Here is a 16447-nt window from a genome sequence, read left to right on the forward strand (position 1 = left end):
TTTTTTCCATGGTCTCGTTCTTGAACCCAATGTTATGACACACACAGGTCACTAGCTAAGTGACTAAACAATATTGATGGTAAACATTTGTTTACATGTTTACTGCCCCTTCCAAACACTACGTTCCTTTTTTAATTGGGTTAAGCCCTTGGGTCGGCCAGCACGGCGGGAAAATAGCCCTAATCCTGCCATCTAAGATTAGCAGGACAGCAGACGTCAGCTTGTCCGTCGCTCCAGTCCAGACTGAGGTGACCAGGTTGGCTTTTGTTGTTGTCAGATTTGGGTCAGCTTAAATCTGGCCTTGAACTGTATTCTACGCTGATGAGCCACCCTCAATTAAGTCATTTCTTATCTTGGCCAGATGCGGTCCTTCTAAACCTTGAGTTAAGGGCTAGGGGTGGGATGGCTCATCAAGAAGGCTTTGACTCAGACAACTTGAAATGACACACTTCTTATTCCTTTTCCTATTCCATCCCAGTATTTCATCGAAGGCTCTCAGTTTGGCTAGCTGATCAACTGTAATGCCACAACTAATCCTTGCTCATTTTTAAGGTGCCATTAAAGGTACCATTTTGGTGGCCTTTACGGCCGTGCCAACCTGTGGGGCCATCCCAGGAGATACATTTACATTTAAGTCATTTAGCAGACGCTCTTATCCAGAGCGACTTACAAATTGGTAGAGATGGATTCCACTCAGATTATATACAGCCTACTGTATTGTGGTTGTCAGCCCTGGCTGTTTCATTCCACATATTATTATATAGGTTAGACTGACTGCATCATCACTGACCTCCAGTCATTATAATGGGCTATACTGTCCTGTATCAATGTTAGTCTGTATCATCACTGACCTCCATAATTAAGGGATAAGGCTAAATCCTATCTGTCCATTCGTTGCGACCCTACTCTGTCCCACATATTTTAGGTTAGACTGCATCATCACTGACCTCCAGTCATCATAATGAAGGGCTGTCCTGTCACGTTGGCCCTGTAGGTCCACTCATGCCAAAGGTGGAACAGGCAGGCCGCTTTAGGGAGAGACTTTGGGGGTCAATCAGGCAGCTGAGGTGAGGTGGCGTTGGGAAATCTCTGTATTAATTAACCTTTATCGGCTGAGCCCTGACTATGGGACGTGCCCCGTAACCACAGAGACCAGCATGACAGGGTTCATACCGCTGTTCTCTCAGGGCCACTGTCATGGCAACTGGCAACGGCGGTTAGTTGCCTGAGTGTCAGTGTCTTGCCCTCCTGACCATGGCACAGCCACAATGTGACAGGTGCACCGGATACACATACACACACTTACACACAGACACACACACACATTTGGCAGATCAACCGAGCCATATCCTGTCTCTTCTCTGTGGAGGCCAATGTCAGTACTGAGGGAACCTGTGCTGCCGTTGTACATAATAACCAGGCTCATGTCAAGTCAATGCAGTTCTGGTTTTTAGAATACCTTCAGGGCTTTTTTTAAAATGACACTGACACTTAGAATGGAAGTGCTGGGTCTATATATGGTCCAGACAGGGATCAACTGGGGCAAGAGAGGGATCTAGCTGGGCAGGTGGTGATAATGCCAGAGCTCTCTATAGGCACCAGGGCAGCCAGGACTGTACCCAGGTGGGAGAGCATTCAGTCATTATACCCTCTGTGGCACTTGTGTGTGTGTGTGGGTGTGGGTGTGGGTGTGGGTGTTTGTGTGTGGGTGTGTGCACTGAGTACCCAGGTGCTGTGTGAGAACGGAGACATGGTAGTGTGAGATGCTCAAGAACAGGAGGAGTGGTAGTAGGGAGGGAGGGGGATAATCCACTGAAATGACAAGCTGCATAAGAAATGATGCACAACTCTCACAGGCCCTTCACTCTTGAACGACAGTGCAGACACATTTCCATGAGGGGTTTACGGCTTGAAGACCTGAATGTTTTCGAGGTGGTGGGCTTGAATTTCCCATTTGAATAAAATCAGACCCTAATCTACATTTGTCGTCGTCGGTTCGGTTGAAAGAAAAAAGAAATGTCTGCAGTCAAACTGAAATGTTGCTAAGTAACAGGGATGGTGGACAAGGTGTTGAAATGAATGTGATGTAGTGCTGCCGTGCTGCAAATCCCTGCTTCTCACGCTGTTTCTCCTCTCCCCCTCACCCCCCATAGGTCCCCGTTTGAGATCAAGAGAGCGGAAAGGCGCCACAGAGAGAACCTCCCCCAGGCCTGCCGACAGACACACATCCCAAACATCCACAGCCACGGAATGCGTCAACATCACTGTGGTGGTGAAATCTCGCTGACTCCTCACTCCTCGCCGCTCACTGAATAAGCCTATACCGGGCATTCTGGGAGCATCCAGTGTTCACAGGCACACAGGAATGGCAGCGAGGGCCGGGTGAGAGCCCCCAAATGGCTCCCGTCATGGCCACAGTTTCTGTGTATTAGTGACTTTTTACACTGTGGATAAGGGATGACTTTACATTGGGCCCATGGATTCCAGTATCAGTAAAGACTAGAACCTGCCCATGTGCATACTTACCTCTTATCAATATCTGAAAGTACAGTACCTGATGACCTAGTGGACCTTGTTATTCCCAGTAGCAGTGCTGAACCATACGAGGGGATCCTAGTATTGAACATGACTCATGGGGAGGAGCCTGGCCCTGAGACACACACGGATTCAGCTGTTCTAACTTATCTGGAAGGTTTACTGATGCATCCCGTGACGTCTGGGCCCGGGGCCACGGCAACCCGGAGATCAGAGGCTGCCAGAGGGCACGGCAACCAGGTGGAGCAAGTCAACAAGATGGCCCGACCCTTCCAGATGCCCAGCCACGGCCCCTCCATCGTCACTGTTCAGAAGGCCGGGAACGGCCCTGCCCTGCACCATGGGGTCTCCCAGAACCTGAAGAAGGCCCGGCTGCTCCGCTCAGGGGCCTGGAATGAGCCTGGAGCCCAGAGGCTGAGCTCCCCCCCTGTGGAGCTGCCCAGCCAGGGGGGTGGAGGAGACCTGCAAAACGGGGCCTTGGAGGGCTCTCCTCATGCTGGGGAGAGCACCCTGCTGGCCTCCCTGCTCCAGTCCTTCAGCTCCAGACTGCAGAATGTAGCCATGTCGCAGCAGTCCACCAAACCCCCCAGCGAGCACTCCCCGCCCACTGTGCCCCCTCCTGCTGCAGACAAGGAGCGGCTCGCCTGCTATGGCATGGCCTCCAGCCGCCTCAAGGGCCTGATGAGGAAGAGCAAGATGCAGAACCACAGTAGCACGCCTTACAGCCGGCGAGGCCACGGCCATAGCCAGGACAGGCCCTCTGAGTCCCCCTGCTCAGTACAGAGCAGCACCCCTCCTTCTACCCCTACCGCTTCTACTGCTTCCACTGATGCTCAGTCCTGTGCAGAACGGCTCAAGGCTGTGGCCAACCTGGTAAAGATCCGTTCCAGCCCTGCCCCCTCACCCAAGCCCAGTGTGGCCTGCAGTCAGCTGGCCCTGCTGCTGTCCAGTGAGGCCCACCTGCAGCAGTACAGTAGGGAGCATGCACTCAAGGTCCAGCACTCGGGACACTCGGCCAGCTCCAGACTGGCCGCCATGGCAACGCAGCAGACCCAGGACAAGAGGCCGCCCAGTGTGGGAGAGGCTCCGCCCACCAGCACCACCACCGTTGCCCTAGACGCACAAAGCTCCTTAACTGCCCAAAACAGAATAGCGACAACAACACTCCCCCGCCTGGCACTAAACTCTAGCTCAAGGCAGCGAAGCCCCTCCTCCATGCTGCCAGCCCACAGCTCACCCTGCCCCACCCCTCTTCCTCTGCCCCTCAACCCCCAAACCCACACCGACACCCAGACCCAACCCCGAACCCCCACAAATGAGAAACGTGGCTTTGACTCACGCCACGCCAGGCCGCCCCAGACCTGTAGCAGCCTGCTCCTGCTGCTCCTCAACAACCACAACAACCAGAAGCAGCTGACTAAGAACGGGCACCTGGAGGACGACTGTGGGGTCCTGCCCCCTAGCCGTGGCTCCTCAGTCACCTCCGACAGCGAGTGCTCTGTCCAGGAGAAGAGCCTGGCCAAGAGAGAAGAGAGCTGCAGCGATGCAGAGAGCTCCTACTCCAGCTGTTCTCCCATTGACCTCTCTATAAGGAGCAGGGCCAGCACCAGAGCCCCAGAGACCAGGCCTAAAGCCACCTCCCCCTCCACCTCTGTTTCTTACTCTTCCTCTTCTGCAGCTTTCTCCTCCAGCTCTTCTTCTGCTATCTTCTCCTCTGCCCCTACTGTTTTCTCTTCCTCCACTGCTTTCTCTTCCTCCTCTACCGTTCTCTCCCCTTCCTCCACTGCTTTCTCTACCTCCTCTACCGTTCTCTCCTCTTCCTCCACTGCTTTCTCTTCCTCCTCTTCCTCCTCCTTAGACAAACTCACTGAGTCATTGCTAAACAAGTGGAAGCCAGATCCCTCCGGTTCGAAGGTCCCCCAGGTTAAGAAGGAGATTGAAATGAGCCCAGACCTTAAGTCCCACCCCAGGGTCACTCTCATGCAGCTCCTTCTGGAGCGCAAGAATAACGACAAGGTAAACAAAATTGTGGTTAATCCAGATTTGCAGCATGACGCAACCCTGTCCAGTCTGTCACGGGGCCCACTTAAATCACTGGTCCCCTGGGAGGAAGTAAGGACACAGAGCCCTCTGGACAGATCAGGCCTTCCATTGTACTCTCTCAGCCGAGACCCCAGCAGCACCCCATCCCCCTACCCCTCTCCCCATGTCCAGTCCAGCCCTCTGGATCTGTGTAAGTCTAAACCCTTCCCTGCTGAGAAAGCTGCAGATGAGCCGGCGTTCAGCGCCAGCAAACTGTTACAGAACCTGGCCCAGTGCGGCACCGCCTCGCCCTCCCCACCCATGGTTCCCAGCAAAGTACCCAGACGGGAGCTGGAGGTGGGTGGTGGCAGGCCTCTGGCTCTGCTGGAGAGGCTCAATGCTCCCATCCAGAGGAACACAACAATTACCCCCCTCTCAGACAGGCCCTCGGGCAGCGGCACACCGTCGTTCGGTCGCCGGGGGGAGGTGTCGCCCACCTCATCCCAGATCGAGAACCTTTTGGAGCGTCGCACAGTACTGCAGCTCCTGCTGGGAGCAAACTCCTCCTCTGCCTCCTCCGTGGCCCCAGCCACCCACAGAGACAGAGACAGGTCCGGTGGGAGGTGCAGTATGGAGACGGCAGCGGGGAGCTGCTATGAGAAGCCCCCTGGCACCTCTGTCATCTGTGACAGATCCAAGGGGCCCTCGGCAACAGAATTCAAGGTTAAAACTGAACCGGGGGAAGAGATTCTAGGCCTGTTGTCCTCTACAGTATGTCAGGATGTGACGAGCAGAAAGAGAAGGGGAGGAGGAGGAGGGTATGACGACAGGCACAGCCCACTCTCTGAACCCCAGCAGGACCTAAAAAAAGAGCCCAGGCCCACAGAGGTCATTGCTAAATATGGCCTCCTTAGCCAGCTCCTAAAACAGCAGAGCGCCACCTACTACACCAGCGCTAAACAGCCACACACAGATCGCCGGCCAAGCCCTGTCCCTGTAAAGGAGGAGCAGAGAGACTACCACCACCAGGGACCCTGCCCTAAAAAGAGACGGCTCTGCTCAGAGCTGGCTATGAGTCTGAACAATGGCAGTCCTCAGAGGGCCGTGGTGGACATTGGAAGCAGCCACAGCCACAATAGCCTCGTCCAAAGCCTGGTCCATAGCCAGATACAGGAGGAGCCTGATTACCACAGGGGCCTCAGGAGCCCTAATGAGGAGGAGGCCCCAGCCAGGAGCCCCAGCAGTGAAGCTCTCCTCCCCAGGGAGAGCCGGGGCTTCAACGTGCTCAAGCAACTGCTCCTGTCTGACAATTGTCTGAAGGAGCTGTCCCAGCAGCCCCGGGGAGTCCCCAGCCCCTCTGTCCCCTCTGTGCTGCAGACCAACGGCAAAGCCAACGGGAGCATCCTCAACCCCAATCAGTCAGGCTACAATCAGCACGACCTCCTCCTGCCTACCCTGCCCTGGCACCACCCCCATAGCTCCCTCAACTCAGGGCCAGTCAGCCACCTCAGACCCCTGCCCACCCCCCAGACAGGGGACATCAGTCAACGCTCCCCCTGGGGGCGTCACACAGCCCCCCCACCCCGTCAGGACTCGCCCAAACGGTACCCCACCCCGGTGAAACGGGAGCCGGAGAGCCCGGTGCAGTGGGCAGGTCGAGACCAGGAGGAGGAGGGCCGTGACTTGAGCCCAGACTCCCCCCGGCTCACCCGCTCCAACCCCATCCTGTACTACATGCTGCAAAAGGGTAGCGCTCAGCTGAGGAGGGAGGGGAGGGACCAGGCGGAGGGGACCCAGGGGTCAGGGCCAGGAGTGAAGGTGAAGGAGGAGCCAGGTAATGATGGCCATGATGCCTATGAACACAAACTGAGCTCTGCCACCACCACCCAGCACTCCTCCCTGTCCCCTCCCTACAATAACGACAAGCACAGCCACAAAAACGACAGGCTGAGCGACTCATCTGACAATTGGTAGTTTTAATGACTTTCATTAACTAAAAATAAAAAATTGCCAAATAAATTTGTAGGTAGATGAGAAGAAATAACAACATGGAATGCAAGAGTGAGGATTTTGAATGAAAAGTACCGAGCAAATGAATTCAAGGTATTCTTTTCATTACTGTATCATAATTATCGATGACTCGGTTTACGGAATGGGTGGTACGATATATCTCTACTTCAACAGAATGTCAAATCACTTGCACCAAAATTAGGTCATTGTCAAATTTGAACATGCCCACTGGTGATTTCCATACAGTATGTATTTCACATTCTTAAATGAATGAAAGAAAGCACCTTTCAAAGAAGTTGTCTGGTTTTACTCCAATGATCTGTGTCTGTATTGCACACATATCACTATTCTGTGTCCTCTTTGTTGGCACCTGTAAAACATTGATCAAGAACATTTCCAGCTACCTTTTATTATTGATGACTCCAAAAATCACTGCATCTTTATTTATTTTCCCAACAGGAAGTTTTCAGATAGACAGAGAGCATACATTTCTGATCAAACCCTAAATATAGTCATACCAGGGTAAGCACAGCAGTACATTAAAACATACACGATAGAGACACGTTTAAAGGAAGACCCTGTGAACAATGTTCATAATCAAATCTACTAAAGGTACCTACAGTTCTATTCTGTTAGAGGTGTTGGTTGCTCCTGCATCTTCTCCTCAAGACTGATTGAATTATATGATCATCAGTGAGTCGACTATGTCGACTGACAGACAGGGCTCATGTGGTCACAACGCATTGCATTTTGCTTTGATATGTAATGAACTTGTTGGGGCTACGTTTTGACAGTGCAGATTGGGGGTGACGTCTTAATAGATGGTAATACAACTGGTAATACAGCTATTACTGAATAGTAGTAGTAGAGGTTATTTAAAAAACCTTTGACGAGCCTACCTGTGGGACAGTGAGTTGTGGGTGGTTGTAGTAGTTGTATACCAGTGGAGGCTGCTGATGGGAGGACCGCTCATAATAATGGCTGGAACTGCGCAAATGGAATGGGATCAAACACATGGAAACCATGTGTTTGATGTTGTTGATGCCTTTCCACATATTCCTCTCCAGCCATTACCACATGCCCGTCCTCCCCAATTAAGGTGCCACCAACCTCCTGTGTTGTATACAGGTTCTGGGCAACAGTTAAACTACTGCAGCATCTGCATAACTATTAGTTCCCAATGAATTCAAAACGAATGGTTTTGAAATATAAATGCATATTCTGAAATGTAAAAAATGCAGTCTAATTTGATATTGTACCCCTGAGTTTGCACTGTCAAAGTTGAGCTGTTGGTGTCCTTAAAAATCATATGTTTATGGCATGTAATGAAAAACTGTCAGTGTTGTTATCCATTGAGAATTTGACCGTTTGTAAAGCTTATCTTGTGTTTCTTGATTCTCGTGCTTTTATAGACACCTTTTACTTTCTAGGCGGTTTCTTAGCTCATATTAAAATGTAAAAAATAATTGCATGGAAATAAAGAGGAAACCACAGGTACATTTTAAAGCAGCTGGATATGACGTGAACCTGTCACCCAATAATCATTGAGACATTGTTGGTGTTTTGAGGGCTTATCTGATCTCTAGCTCGTTATTTGGATTGTACTGTATTTGATCCGTTTCTGGTTTCAGTTTCCCACACTGCTGTCATCCTTTAGTCTTACATGTGATCTTTTTTAATACACATACATATGAAGTACATATTCAGTACGTTTCTTCTATTATTAATAGATTTTCACAATGGTTAAATATATTTGTGTAAATAGTACTTTCATTATGAAAGATAACTATTTTGTATTGGTGAAGAAAAATATATTACCCTAGTTTTTAATGCCCGGAAAAATGTAAATATGAATTCTATGCGTAATAGTGTACATACATACAAATGACAGAGGTTGCTATGCCCATTTTTTGGTTGGTTTGTTCTTTGCATGTGTCTCTATGTGGTAAAATGATAATCTATCCTGCGCTGTGTTGTGTAAAACTGTCTGACTCTCCTCACTGCTGCCTGTTGCATGCAGACGCATGGGAACTACCTGTGTATCCCTACTGGTGATGGGGCAAAATGTCAAGTCTTAAAATAGGTCTTTTTATCACAGAGAGAGAGACGGTCATATAGAACATGAACAGTCCCTAAATAACCACAGACTGTTGAGCAAGTGGAGAAAATGTGTGAAAATAAACGTGCATTGAATATTTTTGTGATTTTATTTTCTGTTACTGGTTGATGACAGAGCAGTGGTATGAAGTACAATCATAGACCTACTGGCATTGAGCATCTGAAACATACATTTGTAGCAAAAATAAAGTTTTTGTTTCATTTTTCCATGTGACAACCTGAAACATTATTTCATTTTTTATGTTTGCATTTTTTTGGGTGTTCATTTGCACTGATATCTCCAAAATAAAGTACTAAAATGCTTGACTGAGTTATGCTCCTGTGTCATTTACGATATTCACCTTACCTAACTATAATATAACTATAATAACTTGTTATATTACTATTTGATTATTTGATATGATTGATTTAATTGTTTATTCCCTAAATTGGTCTATATTCCCATACACATATTGTCAGTGTGAGTCAGTTGCTGTTCAGCTTCCTCATTCATGGTGCATTCTAAGCCCTGAGGACGTCATCTAGTTCCGATAACTTTGATTCTGAGTTCTCTGTTGGTCACTTCTCTGCCAGATCTTCACAAGGCAGGAAAGGCATTAAAAGGAAGGAGGACAGGAGTGGAGGTCAGTAGATGTGCCCTGGATACATGCACCATGGTATACCCTTTGAAGCTGAATCCACATCACATCTCTCCCTCAGACTAAAATAGATCACATTATATTATCGCCATAAAACACCTGAAGTCCTGTTCCCAGACATCCTGATGATCCCTTTCATGAAGCAACAGCTCTGCTCAGGGACAGAAAACAGCCTGTACTCAGAGAGGAAGAGAAAGAGGAGAGGGGCTTTTTAAAGGTGAAAGGAAGTTCAACCCCAACTTTCTGAATGTTGAAGTCCTGTGGGTGAACAGTCGAGTTTTTGTCCGTCTGCAGACAGTGCACTTTTGAAATCCTGCTCGGTTCCGTAGCAGTCCAAGCCTGACTAGCTTCCCCTTTATTTAATCCTCCCATGACTGGCTGCACTCTCTTTAAACTCTCAGTAGCCTTTCCCCTGGGTGAACTTCTACTTCCCAAGATCCTTATCAAGCCCTGAATGGCCAACAACCCCTCAATTTCATCCCACTGCCAAAACAGCAGTGAGCATAAAGGAGGCACAAGTTTAAACCGAGGTCAAGGTGTAGAACTTGACAATCAGCTGTTTGTCTGTGCTTCACCCTTTGATTCACTGACCTCAACATGGGGCCAGAAGGATGCATGCAGCACAGCAGGTCATCAGTGATTCAAATTGAGTCAAACAACTTGGCATTTCTCATAGGCTAGTCAGAAGCCTCAAAAACAAGTTCCAGGCATTGGTTGTTTCAGTAGTGTTTATTTGGTCAAAACTCGGTCCAGAGCATTGTCATCATGAAATTCTAAACTTTGTCAAAGATCTGCACAGCTTCCCACTACAAGAGGGTACTTCATCTGTACAAAAGTTCACAAATGGTTTCAAACCAACACTTTTGTATTGGGATGATGCTCATTAAAACTGTTGTTTTTATATTCTGTATTATTTTGATTTATCAAATGGTTTTGTTTACTCACATGGGGACCATGCAGGGCCAACATTTGTCTTTAGTTGTCATGGTGATTGTTCTGATGAACCTCCCCTCAGATGTTCAGTCACCCCGTTCATGCAAGTGTTTAGGGTTGCAAAGGGAGGGTATATTACTGGAAACTTTCGAAGTCTACCAGTAAACTACCAGAATTTTTGTAACTTTCAAGGACGTCTAGTGTCACCTTTGGGTACATCAGATTATCACAGGTGTCTGTTTTTATCTCTCACCATGTGTGTGACCTTATCACGTGAAATATATCAAATAATCAAATAAGATGATTAAAACAAAAATTTGAATGACGAAGCTGTAAAACATTATCCTAAACATAAACCCCATCAACTTAGTGAATACCACTTGTCTTTATTATAAGGGTTTCAGCATGAAATATGCTCTTTTACTTTTATTTATTTTATTATGTCCATATGTCTATGCTGTAAATGTTTTGGGGACAAACTGGTGGTAGTTGTAAAAAAATGTCAATAGTTGAAGAGTTGCAGAGTTAACTGAAAATAATGCAATTGTTGATTAGATGCTTTTTTCATTAATTAGGTGATTTCCTCTTGAACCATATGGTCTATTCACTAGAAACTCGTGGACAATATTTACACGGATATAAAAAATGTATACTATATGAATACATTTTTTTTTAAATATTCAAGTATAAATGACCAACGTTACCATAGCTCAGTGGTTCCCAATGTCAGGACCCGGTTACGAACCCAGGTCTCCGGAGTGAGAAACAGTCACTTAAACAACTTAGCCACGAATAGTCGGCAGAACCCAGAAGATGAGGCAGACACAGCAGTACTTGAGACGGTGTATTTAATGAAGTAAAAAGTGAAGTTCTTCAGGAAAACATGTAACTCCACAACCTCAAAATGAATCCTACAAGAACAAAGGTAATCCTCCAAGACAGGAAAAGGTAAATCCACAAGGTGGAAGGTAAAGCACAAAAAGCCTCAAAAGATACTCAAAAAACAAACAAACAAGAACAAAAAACAGAATTCCACAAGAGAGTCCACCGGGATCAACAAGAGTTCTCAGAGTACTAGGGCTGGGTGCTAACATACAAACACAGAGCAAAGAACAGAGGAAAACAAAGGGTTTAAATACAATCAGGGGAAACGAGGCACAGGTGCAAATAATAATGGGGATCAAGGGAAAACAAAAGGTCAAAAGGCACAATGGGGGCATCTAATGACCAAAAACCGGAACAACCCTGGCCAAATCCTGACAGAATCCCCCCCCCCTAGGAACGGCTCCTGACGTTCCTACCAGCTCTCTCAGGGTGGAGGGCCCTGAACTGACGAATGAGGTCAGGGTCCAGTATGTCTTTGGCAGGAACCCAGGAGCGCTCCTCGGGACCGTAGCCTTCCCAGTCCACCAGATACTGCCAGGACCGCTGCACCCGGCGGGAATCCAGTATCCGATGGACGGTATAAGCCGGCTGGCCTCCAATGACACGAGGCGGAGGGGGAGGTCTGTCTGCCGGGACAAGGGGAGAAAAAACAACAGGTTTTAATAAGGAAATGTGAAACGTGGGATTAATCTTAAGGGATCTGGGTAAGTGTAGGCGATAAGAAACTGGGTTAACTTTCCTGGCAACCTTAAAGGGACCGATGTATTTTTGGGACAGCTTGCGAGACTCCACCCGTAGTGGTAAGTCTCTTGTGGAGAGCCAGACTCTCTGGCCGGGGGCGCAGGGTAGGCCCGGGACGGCGACGTCTGTTGGCCAGTAATGAAGTCCAACGAGATATGGGACCAGGGTCTGTGGGGAACAGGTAAAGGGTGAAGGAGTCCTTGTGGGCAGAGGTGAGAAGATTTGCCCTGGCAGCACACGGGGAAGGCATTGACGAAAGTGGCAACGTCTTCTCTTATGGTAGGCCACCAGAACGTACGCTGGATGAACTCCAAGGTGCGACCTACGCCCGGGTGACAGGTGAGGCGAGAGGAGTGCCCCCACAGAAGGACCTGAGTCCTCACTGCCTTGGGGACAAACAACCGATTGGCAGGACCTCCTTTCGGGTCCGGTTCAATAGCTTGAGCTCGTCTCACGGTATCCTCAACTTGCCATGAGATCGGAGCCACGATCTTAGCAGCAGGAAGGACAGGCATGTCCGTGTCATCTCGAATGGCAGGAGCGTAGACTCGGGACAGGGCATCCGGTTTGAGATTCTTAGACCCGGGCCGATAGGTGAGGATAAACTGGAATCGATTGAAGAAAAGAGACCATCTAGCTTGTCTAGAGTTCAACCGCTTCGCTTGCTGGATATACTCCAGATTTTTGTGGTCCGTAAGCACTTGAAACGGGTGAGAAGCCCCCTCGAGCCAGTGTCTCCATTCCTTCAATGCCATCTTAACCACTAGGAGTTCACGATCCCCCACATCGTAGTTCCTCTCAGCCGGGGTAAGCCGGTGTGAGAAGAAAGCGCACGGATGAAGCTTCTTGTCTTCACCCCTCTGAGACAGGACAGCTCCAACACCAACCTCTGAGGCGTCTACCTCCACCACAAACGGTTCATCCGTAGTCGATAGTATCAGGATGGGAGCAGAGAGGACGCGCTGCTTGAGTCCTTGGAAGGCCGTCTCAGCTTCTCTTCCCCACAAAAACCTTGCATTGCCACCCTTGGTTAAAGCTGAGAGAGGGGCTGCCACCAAGCTGAAGTTCTTGATGAACTTGCGGTAAAAGTTAGTGAAGCCCAGGAAACGCTGAACTTCCTTAACGGATTTGGGGGTGGGCCAATCTGCTACAGCCCCTACCTTCCTGGGGTCCATTTGGACTCGACCGGGTTCCACTACAAATCCCAGGAATTATACTCGGGATGAATGGAATTCACATTTTTCCGGCTTAACGTACAGATGGCTGTCTAGGAGGCGTTTGAGTACTTGTCTGACATGCTTAGTGTGTTCTTGAAGAGAGCTCGAAAAGATGAGGATGTCATCCAAGTAAACGAACACAAATATGTTAAGAATATCCCTAAGCACATCGTTTATGAGCGCTTGGAACACCGCTGGGGCGTTGGTCAGGCCGAAGGGCATCACCAAGTATTCATAGTGACCAGTAGGCGTGTTGAAAGCGGTCTTCCACTCGTCACCAGGTCTGATCCGCACAAGATGGTATGCGTTCCGCAGGTCAAGCTTAGTGAAAACAACTGCTTCCTGGAGCAGCTCGAAGGCTGTGGCCATAAGGGGTAGCGGGTAACGGTTACGGACGGTTATGGCATTGAGTCCCTGGTAGTCGATGCAAGGACGTAATCCACCGTCTTTCTTGGCCACAAAGAAAAACCCTGCTCCCGCCGGGGAGGTGGATGGACGCATGAGGCCTGCTTCCAGAGCGTCCTTGATGTAGGTATCCATAGCAGCTCGTTCGGGTGGAGATAGGGAAAAGATCCGACCCCTGGGAGGGCAAGTGCCCGGAAATGTTCGATGGGGCAATCATAAGGTCTATGGGGTGGTAGCATGGTGGCCCTCTGTTTGCTAAATACCAGTTTGAGGTCATGGTAACACTCGGGAACTCGGGTCAGGTCGATGGATTCTAAAGACTCGGGAGTAGAACTCGGGGAATTCGGGAAAATACAAGTAGCTTGGCACGTAGGACCCCACTGCTTGATAGTGCCCACAGACCAGTCGATGTGAGGGTTATGGCTGTGAAGCCAGGGGTATCCAGGGACGAGAGGGAACTCGGAACAGGAGATCAAATGAAAGTTCATCAATTCCTGGTGTTGTGAAACTGAAAGTCTCAAGGAGGTAGTGACATGAGTGACAAGTCCAGATCCCAAAGGGCTTCCATCCAATGTAGTAACCCTCATGGGGTCACTTAGAGGTTCAGAGGGAATGCCATTCTCCTTTGCCCAGACACCATCCATGAAGTCCTCTCTGCACAGACCATACAAACGCTCCACACCGCGTGGCCGCTGCCACCCTAATCTGGTGGTCCCAGCGCGCACGACCCACGTGGAGTTCCAGGTCTCCGGTAGCCTCTGGAACTGCCGATCTGCAGCCAACAAGGCAGAGTTCATCTCAGCCTATGCCTCCCTCCAGTCCCTCGACTTCGTGGCACTGACAGAAACATGGATCACCACAGATAACACTGCTACTCCTACTGCTCTCTCTTCGTCCGCCCACGTGTTCTCGCACACCCCGAGAGCTTCTGGTCAGCGGGGTGGTGGCATAGGGATCCTTATCTCTCCCATGTGGTCATTCTCTCTTTCTCCCCTTACCCATCTGTCTATCGCCTCCTTTGAATTTCATGCTGTCACAGTTACCAGCCCTTTCAAGCTTAACATCCTTATCATTTATCGCCCTCCAGGTCCCCTCGGAGAGTTCATCACTGAGCTTGATGCCTTGATAAGCTCCTTTCCTGAGGACGGCTCACCTCTCACAGTTCTGGGCGACTTTAACCTCCCCACGTCTACCTTTGACTCATTCCTCTCTGCCTCCTTCTTTCCACTCCTCTCCTCTTTTGACCTCACCCTCTCACCTTCCCCCTACTCACAAGGCAGGCAATACGCTCGACCTCATCTTTACTAGATGCTGTTCTTCCACTAACCTCATTGCAACTCCCCTCCAAGTCTCCGACCACTACCTTGTATCCTTTTCCCTCTCGCTCTCATCCAACACTTCCCACACTGCCCCTACTCGGATGGTATCGCGCCGTCCCAACCTTCGCTCTCTCTCCCCGCTACTCTCTCCTCTTCCATCCTATCATCTCTTCCCTCTGCTCAAACCTTCTCCAACCTATCTCCTGATTCTGCCTCCTCAACCCTCCTCTCCTCCCTTTCTGCATCCTTTGACTCTCTATGTCCCCTATCTTCCAGGCCGGCTCGGTCCTCCCTCCCGCTCCGTGGCTTGACGACTCAATGCGAGCTCACAGAACAGGGCTCCGGAAGGCCGAGCGGAAATGGAGGAAAACTCGCCTCCCTGCGGACCTGGCATCCTTTCACTCCCTCCTCTCTACATTTTCCTCCTCTGTCTCTGCTGCTAAAGCCACTTTCTACCACTCTAAATTCCAAGCATCTGCCTCTAACCCTAGGAAGCTCTTTGCCACATTCTCCTCCCTCCTGAATCCTCCTCCCCCCTCCTCCCTCTCTGCAGATGACTTCGTCAACCATTTTGAAAAGAAGATCGACGACATCCGATCCTCGTTTGCTAAGTCAAACAACACCGCTGGTTCTGCTCACACTGCCCTACCCTGTGCTCTGACCTCTTTCTCCCCTCTCTCTCCAGATGAAATCTCGCGTCTTGTGACGGCCGGCCGCCCAACAACCTGCCCGCTCGACCCTATCCCCTCCTCTCTTCTCCAGACCATTTCCGGAGACCTTCTCCCTTACCTCACCTCGCTCATCAACTTATCCCTGACCGCTGGCTACGTCCCTTCCGTCTTCAAGAGAGCGAGAGTTGCACCCCTTCTGAAAAAACCTACACTCGATCCCTCCGATGTCAACAACTACAGACCAGTATCCCTTCTTTCTTTTCTCTCCAAAACTCTTGAACGTGCCGTCCTTGGTCAGCTCTCCCGCTATCTCTTTCAGAATGACCTTCTTGATCCAAATCAGTCAGGTTTCAAGACTAGTCATTCAACTGAGACTGCTCTTCTCTGTATCACGGAGGCGCTCCGCACCGCTAAAGCTAACTCTCTCTCCTCTGCTCTCATCCTTCTAGACCTATCGGCTGCCTTCGATACAGTGAACCATCAGATCCTCCTCTCCACCCTCTCCGAGTTGGGCATCTCCGGCGCGGCCCACGCTTGGATTGCGTCCTACCTGACAGGTCGCTCCTACCAGGTGGTGTGGCGAGAATCTGTCTCCTCACCACGCGCTCTCACCACTGGTGTCCCCCAGGGCTCTGTTCTAGGCCCTCTCCTATTCTCGCTATACACCAAGTCACTTGGCTCTGTCATAACCTCACATGGTCTCTCCTATCATTGCTATGCAGACGACACACAATTAATCTTCTCCTTTCCCCTTCTGATGACCAGGTGGCGAATCGCATCTCTGCATGTCTGGCAGACATATCAGTGTGGATGACGGATCACCACCTCAAGCTGAACTTCGGCAAGACGGAGCTGCTCTTCCTCCCGGGGAAGGACTGCCTGTTCCATGATCTCGCCATCACGGTTGACAACTCCATTGTGTCCTCCTCCCAGAGCGCTAAGAACCTTGGCGT

General features: G+C 49.7%; 1 protein-coding gene across 3 annotated transcripts in view; it reads left to right on the forward strand.

Moving 5' to 3' along the window:
* LOC124010276 (nuclear receptor-interacting protein 1-like) overlaps positions 1–8988 on the forward strand; it is a 58438-nt gene extending 49450 nt beyond the window's left edge. For all 3 annotated transcript variants that reach the window (XM_046322706.1, XM_046322707.1, XM_046322708.1), the window contains one exon: positions 2154–8988. In XM_046322706.1, coding sequence (XP_046178662.1) covers positions 2626–6531 — 3906 coding nt within the window. In that variant the 5' untranslated portion in view covers positions 2154–2625 and the 3' untranslated portion in view covers positions 6532–8988. The remainder of the gene's footprint in view (positions 1–2153) is intronic.
* Positions 8989–16447: the final 7459 nt, after the last annotated feature.

Source organism: Oncorhynchus gorbuscha, linkage group LG02 (genome assembly GCF_021184085.1).
Source record: "Oncorhynchus gorbuscha isolate QuinsamMale2020 ecotype Even-year linkage group LG02, OgorEven_v1.0, whole genome shotgun sequence".
Classification (NCBI taxonomy): Eukaryota; Metazoa; Chordata; class Actinopteri; order Salmoniformes; family Salmonidae; genus Oncorhynchus; species Oncorhynchus gorbuscha.